The sequence below is a fragment of the Ictidomys tridecemlineatus genome, chromosome 3 (genome assembly GCF_052094955.1).
Source record: "Ictidomys tridecemlineatus isolate mIctTri1 chromosome 3, mIctTri1.hap1, whole genome shotgun sequence".
NCBI classification, from domain to species: Eukaryota; Metazoa; Chordata; class Mammalia; order Rodentia; family Sciuridae; genus Ictidomys; species Ictidomys tridecemlineatus.
The window spans coordinates 62,123,063-62,134,425 of NC_135479.1; the positions used below are offsets into that span (position 1 = coordinate 62,123,063).

The window sequence follows — 11,363 nt, forward strand, 5'->3', positions numbered from 1 at the left end:
CTTCCTTAGGACAGGCCTTGAGGTAGAAGCTGCTGTTATTTATTTATTTTAAAAAATGGAGTCACATCCGTTTCTCAGAAGAGTGTGCTGGTCTCTGGTTTTGGAGCCCCTAGTTGTCAAGGCTCTGCCTCCTTATTTTCTCCACCGATGGGCTGACACCCCAACGACTGAGTGAAATACACGCCACCCCCAAACACCATGACCTCCTGCCTCAAGACCCTGGGGATTGATGTGAGGCTGTGGGGAAGGGCTCACTGGTTCACTGGAATGACCAAGTCTCAAGAGGCAGTGGGATCAGGTGGGACAGGGCCAGTGGGTGCAGGATGCAAAAGAAGCATTACCAGCATGACTTTCCGTTCAGAAACCTTTATTGGTCCCTATGTGTCTTGCAAGGGGAAGGGTCTTGGAGCGCTGGGACCTGGGGTCCATCTGGGAGTTGGGGGCTTGCCTATGAGAGCAGAGAAGCAAGAGGCCAGAGTCAGGAGCTCCAGGAGTAGGAGAGCAAGCGAGGGTGTCTCATCCTCTGGTGGCAGCACGGCACAGATAGGCCAGGTGCAGTGGCCCTCTTCAGTGCCAGGGCATCTATAAGGAAGGACAAGTGGGGGCAGTAAGGACAAGCCCTCACCCTGTCTGGCACAGCCTGCTTCCCCTGGCAGCCCCACTCTCCACCTCTCACCTTGGCTGGGCTTGGTGGGTACCTGGCCTTGTGGGCATCGTCATTCAGTAAAGACCTCACCAGGCAAGAACGGCGGTGGGAGAAGGTCTCGAAGCTCTTCCTGCCGTGGTAGGCCCCCATACCACTGTGCCCTGTGGGAGGAGCTTGCTCAGAGCCAGGATTCCACCCCCAAGTTGTGCCTACAAGCCTCTAGGGCCCCTTTTCCGAGCCTCCTACAGGTGAACCTTAGGATTTCTTCCTGGGCATCCATACTGGGGACAATATAGAGAGTGCCAGCTATGCCACTAAAAGAGGTTAAGACCCTTGACTTGGGGTCTTCATGGAACAGATTAGTGCACTAGGGATGCATTAGTGCTCCAAGGCCAAAGTCAGAAGGCCAAATAGGAGAGGTAAGTGGGAATCTATGGCTCCTGGCTGCTGATGGACTGCCTGGCCTTGTGGGAACCCTGGGCAGGGGGGAAGCAGGTGGGCTGAGAGCCAGTCCTAGACTCACCCACGCCCCCGAAGGGCAGAGAGTGCACAGTGATGTGTACGATGACGTCGTTGGCTGTCACCCCGCCACTTGATGTCTCTGAGATCATCTTCTTAATCACCTGTATGAGGACCAAGCTGCTGATTATCCACTCCTGCTGAGAGGATGCAGAGCGCTTCCCTTCCTGTTCTGTCTCAGCCACGTTCTGGAGCCACAAGGTCAGAGGCAGCAGAGGCATAGCTACCTACTATCTCATCAGCCCTTCCCAAGTATCACATGGCCCTCAGTACCACCTGGGGAGATGGTATGAACAACAGCTCCGATGACCAGGTGATGCTACTGTCTTCCTAGATACTTCTTAAAGACAAGGCTAAAGAGGTTCAGAAGGTCTAATGTCTTTCCCAATGTCACACAGTCAATGAACTAGGAAGCTATAATTTGAATTCAGGCCGGTGGATCCCTGGATCCTACTTGCATGTGACGGCTGTGCCCAGAAGCCCCAGGACCCAGGTTGGAGGACTATCGGCTCACATTGTTATTGTTGGAGAAGACATAGAGAGCCAGGGGCTTCTCACGCTGGTTGATGAACTGGATGGCTTCCTCCAGGCTGCGCACGCACACGATGGGCATCACTGGTCCAAAGATTTCCTCTTGCATCACCTGGGACTGGGGGTCCACATCCGTGAGGATGGTGGGGGCTGAGGTGGGAGAGGAGCCAGAGTTAGTGCTGAGAACCCCCTTCCACCCAGCCAGCATGTCTGACTCCTGCTTCTACTCTTTCCCAGAGGATGCTGCCCAGTGTTAGGGAAGGGGATGGATGAGAAGCTGAAGAGCTCTTCCCATGATCCATGCACCTCCTGGGGTCCATCATTGGGCTATTCTGAATTAACCTACATGGGAGTAATGGGGCAGGCACAGCAGCTGGAAGGATACAAGTATCTCCTTCTGTCTCTTCAACAAATTGGGGTCCAAATGGATCTCATCTGGTGACCCAATCCTAGGCACCAGGGGTTCTTATTATGACCTCTACTGTCCCCATCATCGACTGGCGTGCCGAGTTGAGAGGGAGCTGAAGCCCCTCTCTCTGGTCTTGTGGGAGATGGGCTTCTGGGGCTGGAATGGGGCTTCTTGGGAGGCATGGTCAGCCTTGCCTACTGAGGGCACCAGCGTCTCCCCAAGCCCATTGGTGAGAATAATCTATGCTCATCAGAGGGCTCTGCCTGGTGGTCAAGTATCTGAGCTATTTTCTGTGAACTTAGTGGGAACCTTGGAGGACCATACGCACCTATGTAGCGGGAGGCCATGTCTCCAGTGCCTCCATGGGCCACTTTCTGGCCCTCAATTAGCCCCATGACCCTCTGGAAGTGCCGGGCATTAATGATCCTTCCATAGTCACGTGACTTCTTGGCATCTTCCCCATAGAACTCCTGAGAAGAGATGGGAGGCTTCAGGGAAGGACAAAGACCCTGGTCATAGTCAAAGGCTTCCAAGCCACATGTCAGCAGACTGGGTGATGGGATTCTGGGTGCAGAGGTTTTTTTTTTTTTTTTTTTTAATGCTTTTTAAACTTTCTGAAACGGTATCTATTGTGTGTGTGTATTCCTTGAATGATCAGAAGAAAGGAGCGATTTGCTCAAGTCGAGAAGTCATTCCTGGTGTCACGCCCACCTCCTGCCTCACAGCTCCCACGCTCAGGCTCCAGGGCCCTATACTCACTTTCAGAGACTTCTTTAGTTTCTCCACGATTTGGTGCTGGATTGAGGGGTCACAAAGGATGTAATCTGGGGCCACACAGGTCTGGCCACTGTTCATGAATTTCCCCCAGGCGATGCGTCTGTGAAAATTCCAGGGTGGATTATGTCCCGCAGGCCATGGGAAGATTCCCAAGAAGGCAGGCCTTATTCCGTGCGCGCAGGGTCAAGGCATAGTGGGCTTAGCCACAGGCTGTGGAGTGGTCACAGTGAGTCTTTCTAAGCAGCCCACTCACTTCTGGACACTGGGCTGAGAGCGCCTTCTGGAGCCAATGGGTGCTAAACTCATTGGTGGCAGGTGGGGAGTTTCTGGGGGATATCTGGGGTTGGTGGGCTTTGTGCCTCTAGGATCAGCCTTTGTGGCCAGGTGTTACCTCTACTTGCACCCCCCACCCCATCTCAAAGGACCACATATGTGGTGCACAGAGGTGGCCAGAGCCCTGGCTCAGGTCGGAAGGTCAAGATACAAGTCCTGCCTTGGACTCTGAGTGTCAGCCATTCTTCTCATGGGTCACAATCTCAGCTCAATTATGGCAGAGAGCTGGTCAGGGCCAACTTCTTTGTGCCCTGAACACCCCACACTTGTTTTTCTTACAGTCTCTGCTTGGACTATTGCCTTCACTATGATGTCCACAGAGTGGTCAGAGCTCTGCCTAGAACTCTCTTCCTCTAGGAAGCCTTCCTGGACTCAATGCACCTTTTCTGTGAATGAGGTTCCTTTCCAGCTTCTACTACCGCCCACCCCCCACTGCCCCCAAGCTCCTGCTGAGGACTACTGGCCCATTGGGGAAAGAGCCCATTTGTACTATTCAGAGCAGAACTGCAGTACTTAGCCTGCAGCCTGGATGTGCTAGAGACAGCAGAAGGAATGGCCTCCTCACCGGCAGGCCACATCCAGATTGCAATCCTTGTCCACATAGCAGGGGCTCTTTCCTCCCAGTTCCAGTGTGACAGGAGTCAGGTGCTTGGCAGCAGCTGTCATAACAATCTTCCCTACGCCCGTGCTGCCCGTGTAGAAGATGTGGTCAAATCTCTCCTTGAGCACCTCTGTGGTCTCAGGGACACCCCCATTTATCACTGGGTACAGTTCCTTTCATGCAAGAAGAGAAGAAAGGCTCAGCCAAGACCAACTCCCTCCTCACCCCTGCATGTAAGGCCATGGCTGAGACCAGTGGTCCTGTGGCCCAGCAACTCACACCCCACCCTGGCTGGCCACTGGCAAGTAGAGCTCCCCATGAGGGCTCAGAGACTTTCTGTTCATCCCAGCAGGAGAGGGAAGCTCCTGGGAGCTATCCTTCCCCAACCTGAGGCTTGCTCAAGCCCCAAAGACCTGACCTCAAACAGTTATCTTTGAGCCCTGGAGGGTCCCTTACCTTATCTATGTACTGAGGGAGGATGGTGGCAAGCAGGTTTGCCATGTTCTCACTCAGCTCTGAGGGTTTGAGAACCACTGCATTCCCTGCAAAGTAAACAGACTTAGCGCCACACCAGGCCACCCCAAATGCTCTTCTCTCCTATCGACCAACCCTGGAGCCTTCCTTCCAACATCCATGTCCTCAGAGGCGTGGAGGGAAGACTTGTAGGCACATGCACAAGCACATAAACTTGCAATACACACAAGGCATAGGCTGAGGAGCACGCATGAGCAGATGCCACAGGAACAAACACAGGCACACAGGTGCACACATAGGCTCATGCTGGCTAGAACTGCAGCACCTTCCCTTCTGCAATTGCTGGGAGGCTGGGAGAGGGAAAGGACAAAGGAGAGGGAGATGCTCTTAGGCTGGTTGGGAGAGTAGTGTTAGCCCCTCCTGGTCGATTTAGCTGAGAGTTACCCTAGCCACCCACACACATGAACAGGTGGAAGCTGTTCTCGTGGTCATCTGCATCTGACCGGCCTTGGATGCAGGTACCTGGAGGCCTAAACTAAATGGTTTTGTCTCCACAGCCTCCTGTGAAAGTCACATCAATCCACTGTCTGCCACCAGGTCTCCTCTTTCCCCAGGCCTGAGCCCCTCTTGGAACGGAGCCTCTAGTACCTGCAGCAATGGCGCCCGCCATGGGCTGGACAACGAGGTTGAAGGGGTAGTTCCAGGTGCCAATGATGAGGACCACTCCCAGGGGCTCCGAGTGGATGTAGGACTCATCCTGCTGGGTCTCAGGAGTCTTTTCCACAGGCTCATCCTTGACCCACTCATGGAGATTCTTGATCATATACGCAATCTCCTCCAGAACGTACCCCACCTCCTCACCGTAGGCGGTCCATTCATTCTGTGGTGAAGACACCGTGTAAGCTCCTAGCCCAGAAGCAAGGCCAAGCTTCTGGGAGTGCAAGCTAGGCATTCCCAGTCCTTAGTTGCCAGGGCAATGGGAGTTGTACACCATGGGTTCCCCAGCCCAGGTGGGGGACCAGGAAGACAGAGTACATGGGGGTTGGGGGAGAAACAGAGGTGAGGGTCTAACAGGAGTGGTGGATCTAACTTCTGCTGGATTGGGGGCTCTGGCAGGGAGAGGGCTGGTGACTGAAAGAAAAAGCCAGGCCTGGATGGAGGAGACAGATTTGAGGGTCATTAGTGAGTTGGTGTGTGTAGTGGGGAGAGGGGGAATTGAGCCATGTGTTGTGTTGTCTGGGAAAGTTTATGGGTCAAAATAAGACCTGAACCTAGGAAGGAGCCCTCTTAAGACCACCCTGAAGAAATAGGGACAGTGAGATGGCTTCCCAAGAGAGTCAGAAGAGAAGCCAGGAGACAAGGTGACAGAAGGAATAGGCCGGGGACCGAGGGCTTCTCGGGCAGCACAGAGTGAGGAGAGAGGAGGCACAGACAGAAAATATGAGCTTTGGCTGTGAGGTCAAGAGTGAGTTTTCTCGTTTTAGTTTTAAGATGAATAGTCCTGAGCCATCTTCTAAAACTACAGAATAGGGTGGTGGGAAGGCCTTGAGACGGCAGAGGGGTGAGCTCCAAAGATCTGCACCCTGCAGAGGCACCTTTTCTCTTCTCTCAGGCAAGAGGGTGGGTGGAAACAGGCTCAGATGAGTTCTGGGCCCTATGGCGAAAGGTTTGTGAATCGAAGGAGTCTCATTCTCTCAGAGTGAGTGAAGGAGCAGCCCCAACCTCCCTGCAGCCACAGGGAGCAGGTGGCCTCCTGGCATCAGCAAGCTGTTCCTTGGCATGGAGAGCCAGGTGTTCCCATGTGGGACTCAGGGCACCAGATGCTCCAGGTGTCATGTAGGAGGAGATTGGTTGGAATGGGTGGTCTTATGTTAAGATCTGGTCAGGATGAAAAAAACTGGTGAAGAAAATTGGTCAGGAGGTAAAAGCAGGTAGACGAGGATAAGGAGTGCCCTGCACAACAGCAAAATGCACTGGGGTACGGTGGAACCCCTCTGCTGAGAGTGAGAGGAAAAGAGAGGGTGGTATGCCACTTCTCAGCTGTTGATGAACTGGGTGACTCCAAGCCGTTCCTAAATCTTTCCAAGCCTCATTTCCCCTTCTATAATATGGTCATGACACTCACGGAGGGTTTTGGGGGCCGAGCCTAGTCCTTTGTAAAATGTTGAGCACAGAACCCCATGCACGCTAGCGATACCCTACACCAAACCATAACTGTCTCCACCCTCGTGGAGGTCTCCCGGGCAGCCCTGCAGCCCTGCTAGCAGGAGAGCACCTTGTGCAGATCAGCGGCCAAAGCCTCGGTGATGTCCGCCTGGCGCTCCTGGATCATGCGCCGCAGCGCCTCCAGCTGCTGGATCCGGAACTGCAGCGGGCGGGTCAGGCCTGAGTTGAAGGCGGCCCTGGCCCTCTTGACCACGTCGCTGATCTTGCTCATGGTACCTAGGGACAGAGGGGATCTTGCAGCAAGGTGGAGGAGGTTGGAAAGAAGGCCATGTCCTTGGCTCAGAGCTGCGTCTCGGCACCTACACCAGTGTACTTGCTCACGTTACTATTCCCCCTCCCCCTGTGTTAATAGTTATAGGAAGAGAGTTATCTTCTCTGGATCCATGAAAATTGTCATTTTTACTGCGAGGTCCCCTTTTCCACGGCAAATTTCAGGATCCTTCTGGTGTTTTGAGATGTCCCAGGGCAAACTGACATCCGCAATTAGGGTGAGGAAGCCCTGATGCTGATCTTAAGCATAAGTGCTCATAGTGGGTTCTTTCTTGGCAGTGTGCTGGGGACAGGACTCTTCCTGGCATCTCTGGTGTCCCACTCCCCCCTCTACCTGCTTGCAAAGCTGGTGACACACCCCCAGGCAAACATTCCAGGAACTGTAACACACTTTCCAGATGAGATTTGATGAACATTGGTCAAGAGTCCATGCTCAGGTTGATTAAAGAAAAACTAGCATCAAAATACCTGCAAACCCTTTCTGGTGGTGACTGGTCAAGAGCTAAAGCAGGCATAAGTCGTTAAATCAGTGCATGCTAAGCCTGGGAGACACAGATCAATGCTAGCAAGGAACTCGCAGGCTTTCAGGTTTCTGTGCAGAAATATGGAGGTAATTCCTGTTACTTGTTCAAGAAACCATCTTGGCAAATTGGACTGGTTCTTCTGAGGGCAACTGGGCAATATCTAGCAAAAGGCTTCCAAAGGTATTTTACCTGCACAAAAGGTCTATATTCAGAAATTTATAGTAAATTATTAGTAATTCCTAAGCAGTCACTGAAGTCATCACAGTTTGTATAGAATAAATACTGAAGATACTCTAAAGGCCCTAAGGCAGGAGGCAGTTCAAATGAACTATGCTGCATTCATGTGGTGGTTATTGGGCAGTATTTAGGAATGAAATAAAGTTATTCAGCATGTTAATAAGGGTTCTGTGTGTGCCAGATGTGTCCCAGGTTCTAGGGACAAGGAATAGGTTATGAAATAACAGGAGTGCTAGGCTTGCATGTGTGGTGTACATGCACTTTTGCAGGCATACAAGAGAAGACCAGAAAGATAGCCTCATCATGGGGGGAGCATTGGATGGAGGTAATATTTGGTGATCTTTGTTTTCTTTTCTTTCTCTTTTATTGTGTTCTTTCTTTCTCTCCCTTCTCTCTTTCTCGTTTTGGGGATCGGAACCCAGGGCTTCCCATATGCTAAACATTCTCTACCACTGAGCTAGACCCCTGTGCCACTGCTCCAGTGATCTCTGTTTCTTCTCTAGTGTAACCTTTTTTTTTTTTTTTTTTTTGCGATGAGCTCATATTTTTAAATGTTTGGTTACGTTTTTGAATAGGCATACATGTTCATTCAAAATTTAGAAGAGACAAAAATGTCACACAGGAAAGTGTCTCTCTCTTCCCTTTTCTACCAGCTGTCAGGTCCCACCCCGGAGGTGGCCACTATTACCAGTTCCTTGCTTTCCTTTCAGAGATATTTAATCCACCCACAAACATTGCCTAACATTGGGCAGCATGGTGGAGGGAGGGGAATTTCCATATTGCAAAAATAAAAGCAAAAAAAAAAATCACTGCATATCACACGCACATAATACTTAATCATATTAGATATAGATACAGGATCCTGCTTGAATTTTTGTTCCTGATTCCTTCCACCACTTCCCTTCCCCATGAGGTGCTGACCCCAGCCCCAGGTCCAGTCCCAGGCTTTCTGCTCAGGGAAGAGGGACCCTGCTGATCTCTAGGACACCACAGGCCTGAACATGCTACTGCTCGCTCCCTATGACTTGGCAGGAGGCTGGGGAAGCCTCCTTACTGAGACCTCTTGGCTCTACCTGCCTGTAGGGCAGGATCCTCCTGCTGAACCTGACTCTAGCCGTACAGCTCCCTCCTCAGCCTTGGATGGTTGAACCAGCCACTAGCCACTAAGACCAGGAGAAGAGCCTGGGGATGAGTAGGATGGTATTGGGCTCGTGCCCCAGAGTCACCACTCAGAAGCATGTGGGCCTCATTTGTGAGCAGCCAGGGATGACCACAGAACTGCTTCCCAGATACAAAGCACCTGTCACAGTGATCGGCACCCAGATAGGAATGTCTTTTATCGCAAACTGGGATCCTTCTCCCAGAGCCAGCCCACCATCTGAGTGACACCGTGTCCTCCAGCATCCCCCAAACACACTACCCTCACTTGTGCTGACTTTGACTTTGCCCTAGCATCCCTCATCTAGGCTCCCCACCCAGCCTTCCCTTCAATCACCACCACGCTCCGTAGTAAAGAGCCCACGAAGAAGGAACAGCTATGGGTTTGTCTCACAGATGAGGAGAGTGAAGCTGAAAACTGTTTAGTTCTCTACCTTTGGTGTCACAGTTGGCAATTACCAAGGTCAGGATTTGAACACACATTCATCTCTGTCAGCCCCACTGCCTTCCAGGGGAGTGAAGAGCCCTGACAGCCCACCCAGCTCTTCCACCCAAAGACCACCTCAGTTCCTCTGCTCCACGAATTCCCAGGACCTCCACCTCCTAGTGCTAAGAATGGCAGAGCTACCAGATACCTGACCTGGGGTCCTCAGTGCGTCCAACTGGGAGGATGCTCACTCCTAAGATGATGACCCTGGGGCAGGGACCAGCCCCACTCACAGATGGATGGAGGACTTTTCGCTCTAAGGGCCCCTGTTCCCTGTGCAGGCTCTGCCCAGGTATTCCCACCTTGGAGGGGAGGGTGAAGGAAAGGGAACCTGGGGGAAGAGGATTACCTTCAACACAGTCTCTCCTGAGTGGCTGGGCCTCCTGGAATGAACAAAACCCAAGAGGGGACATATTTAAGGGCCTTTCTTCCCGCCCATTTGGCTCTTAGAGTCCCTGCCCAGGAAGTGTGCGTGACAAGGAAAAAATAATATTCAAATGTGGGGTGTAGCACAATCTGAACCTCGGCTCCTACAGCTGGGGCTGGGGCTTGGGGGATTAGGTCGTGCGTTGTCTGTTTTTGTTTTATTCTGAAAGGCGAGATGATTCTGTGAAGCCTTGGGCAGGGCTCATAGCCCGCCTTCAAAAGGAGCCTGGGATTATCATGGGCGTGGGGGCCACTGACTGATTCAGCCTGGCATGGACCTTGTCCAGATTTCCAAAGTGTGTTTGCCAGATGCTGTTTTTGGAGTTTCCTGTTATATAAGGTCAGCAGCGGGTGAGCCACAGGTCATAGCAGTGTACCACGCCATGCCCTCCCCACAATTCACATTCCCCTCTGCCCGCCCCCCCCCATGTGCACAGGTACCACGGCTCTGTTGAGGCAGAGACCCCAAACTAAAGAATGGGGCTTTCTGTGGGGGGTCCTCACTGAGATGGGGATCTGCTCTCTCATTGCCTAGCAAAGAGGGCCAGAACCTTCCCCTGCGAGGTCACCTGGGAAGGCTGTATTCCTGGAAGCCCCTTTCCCGCCCTTTAACCGACGTTTGCTGGGTGTCCACTCTGTGCCACGCGTGGGGGCACTGTATCCTGTCACTTCTCACTGCACCAGACTCTGGGCCTTCTCCTACTTGAAGCTTCCCTGATACCCTTGCCCCACGTGGAGGCTGGCCTTGGGGTGTCTTGGTCTCCCATTTACTGAGAGGAAAAGATAAGGTCCCCATCATGGCCTGTGAGCCCCTGAGGATATGGTCTTCATCTCTCCCTCTTTCTACCTGGATCAGCTCGCAGCATAGATCCATCCAGGTGGTTCAGCTCCACGTCACGTCACAGGACACCACCTGGTCCTTGTTTCCTTTTTCTCCAGAGCATCTTGATCCTTCTGAGGTGCTATCGATCCACAGTGATGTGCCACGTGACCACAACCCACATAGGATGGTGGTCGTAATGGGGTTTTAAAGTCCTACCACCTGTAATCTCACAGGGCAACACCTTGCTCCAATGTCTGCTGGTGTAAACAAATCCACTACATTGCAGTTTTTAAAGGCGCAACACAAAGAACTATATGCAGGGCATGATATAGGATGATGGTAATGAACAACTGTGACTGGTGCATGTATTTGCTTATACCATATTTTATCACCCTTATCATTTTACAGTGTATTCCTTTCACTTACAAAAAAATTCTTTTTCCTCTGAAGAGTGCGCTCTGCTGCCTCATACGTCATATGTTTACAGTGTCTTTTGATAATGTCATTTTTTCTTGTGGGAACTTAATCATCATTGCTTTGCTCATTGCGGCCCTGGGAACAATAGGTCATACCACATATGGACCACATAGTGCAGGTGTGTAGTGGATGAGACCACCTGGTTAGTGTGAGTGTGTTCTATGGTGATCACATGGTGATGAAACTGCCTAAGGATGGCTCTCAGAACACACGCCGTCATTAAGTGACACATGGTTGTACTTATTTTGTTGGCTACCTGGCCTCCCCCTTGCTGGACTCCACCAACCAGAATGTGATTTGTTCACTGCTGAAACTCTCAGCACCTGGAATATGGTTGGAATTCAGCAGGTACTCAATAAATATTTGTTGAATAGCGCAATAAAGAAAAACAATTAAGAATAAAATGAAAACTGTAGTAATAGGGGTTTGTGTGGGATGTTAGAGG

The 11,363-nt window shown here is 51.7% G+C and overlaps 1 protein-coding gene across 1 annotated transcript; it reads right to left on the reverse strand.

Moving 5' to 3' along the window:
* Positions 1-350: 350 nt before the first annotated feature.
* LOC101970529 (aldehyde dehydrogenase, dimeric NADP-preferring) lies at positions 351-9,600 on the reverse strand. Its single transcript, XM_078041279.1, has 11 exons — positions 9,542-9,600; positions 6,566-6,732; positions 4,939-5,170; positions 4,273-4,358; positions 3,781-3,989; positions 2,865-2,982; positions 2,434-2,575; positions 1,680-1,846; positions 1,170-1,269; positions 677-807; positions 351-582 (listed from the first exon to the last, which is right to left on the reverse strand). The coding sequence occupies exons 2-11, from the start codon at positions 6,725-6,727 to the stop codon at positions 568-570; spliced, it is 1,362 nt and encodes a 453-aa protein (XP_077897405.1). The 5' UTR covers positions 6,728-6,732; positions 9,542-9,600; the 3' UTR covers positions 351-567.
* Between the last annotated feature and the right edge of the window lie 1,763 nt (positions 9,601-11,363).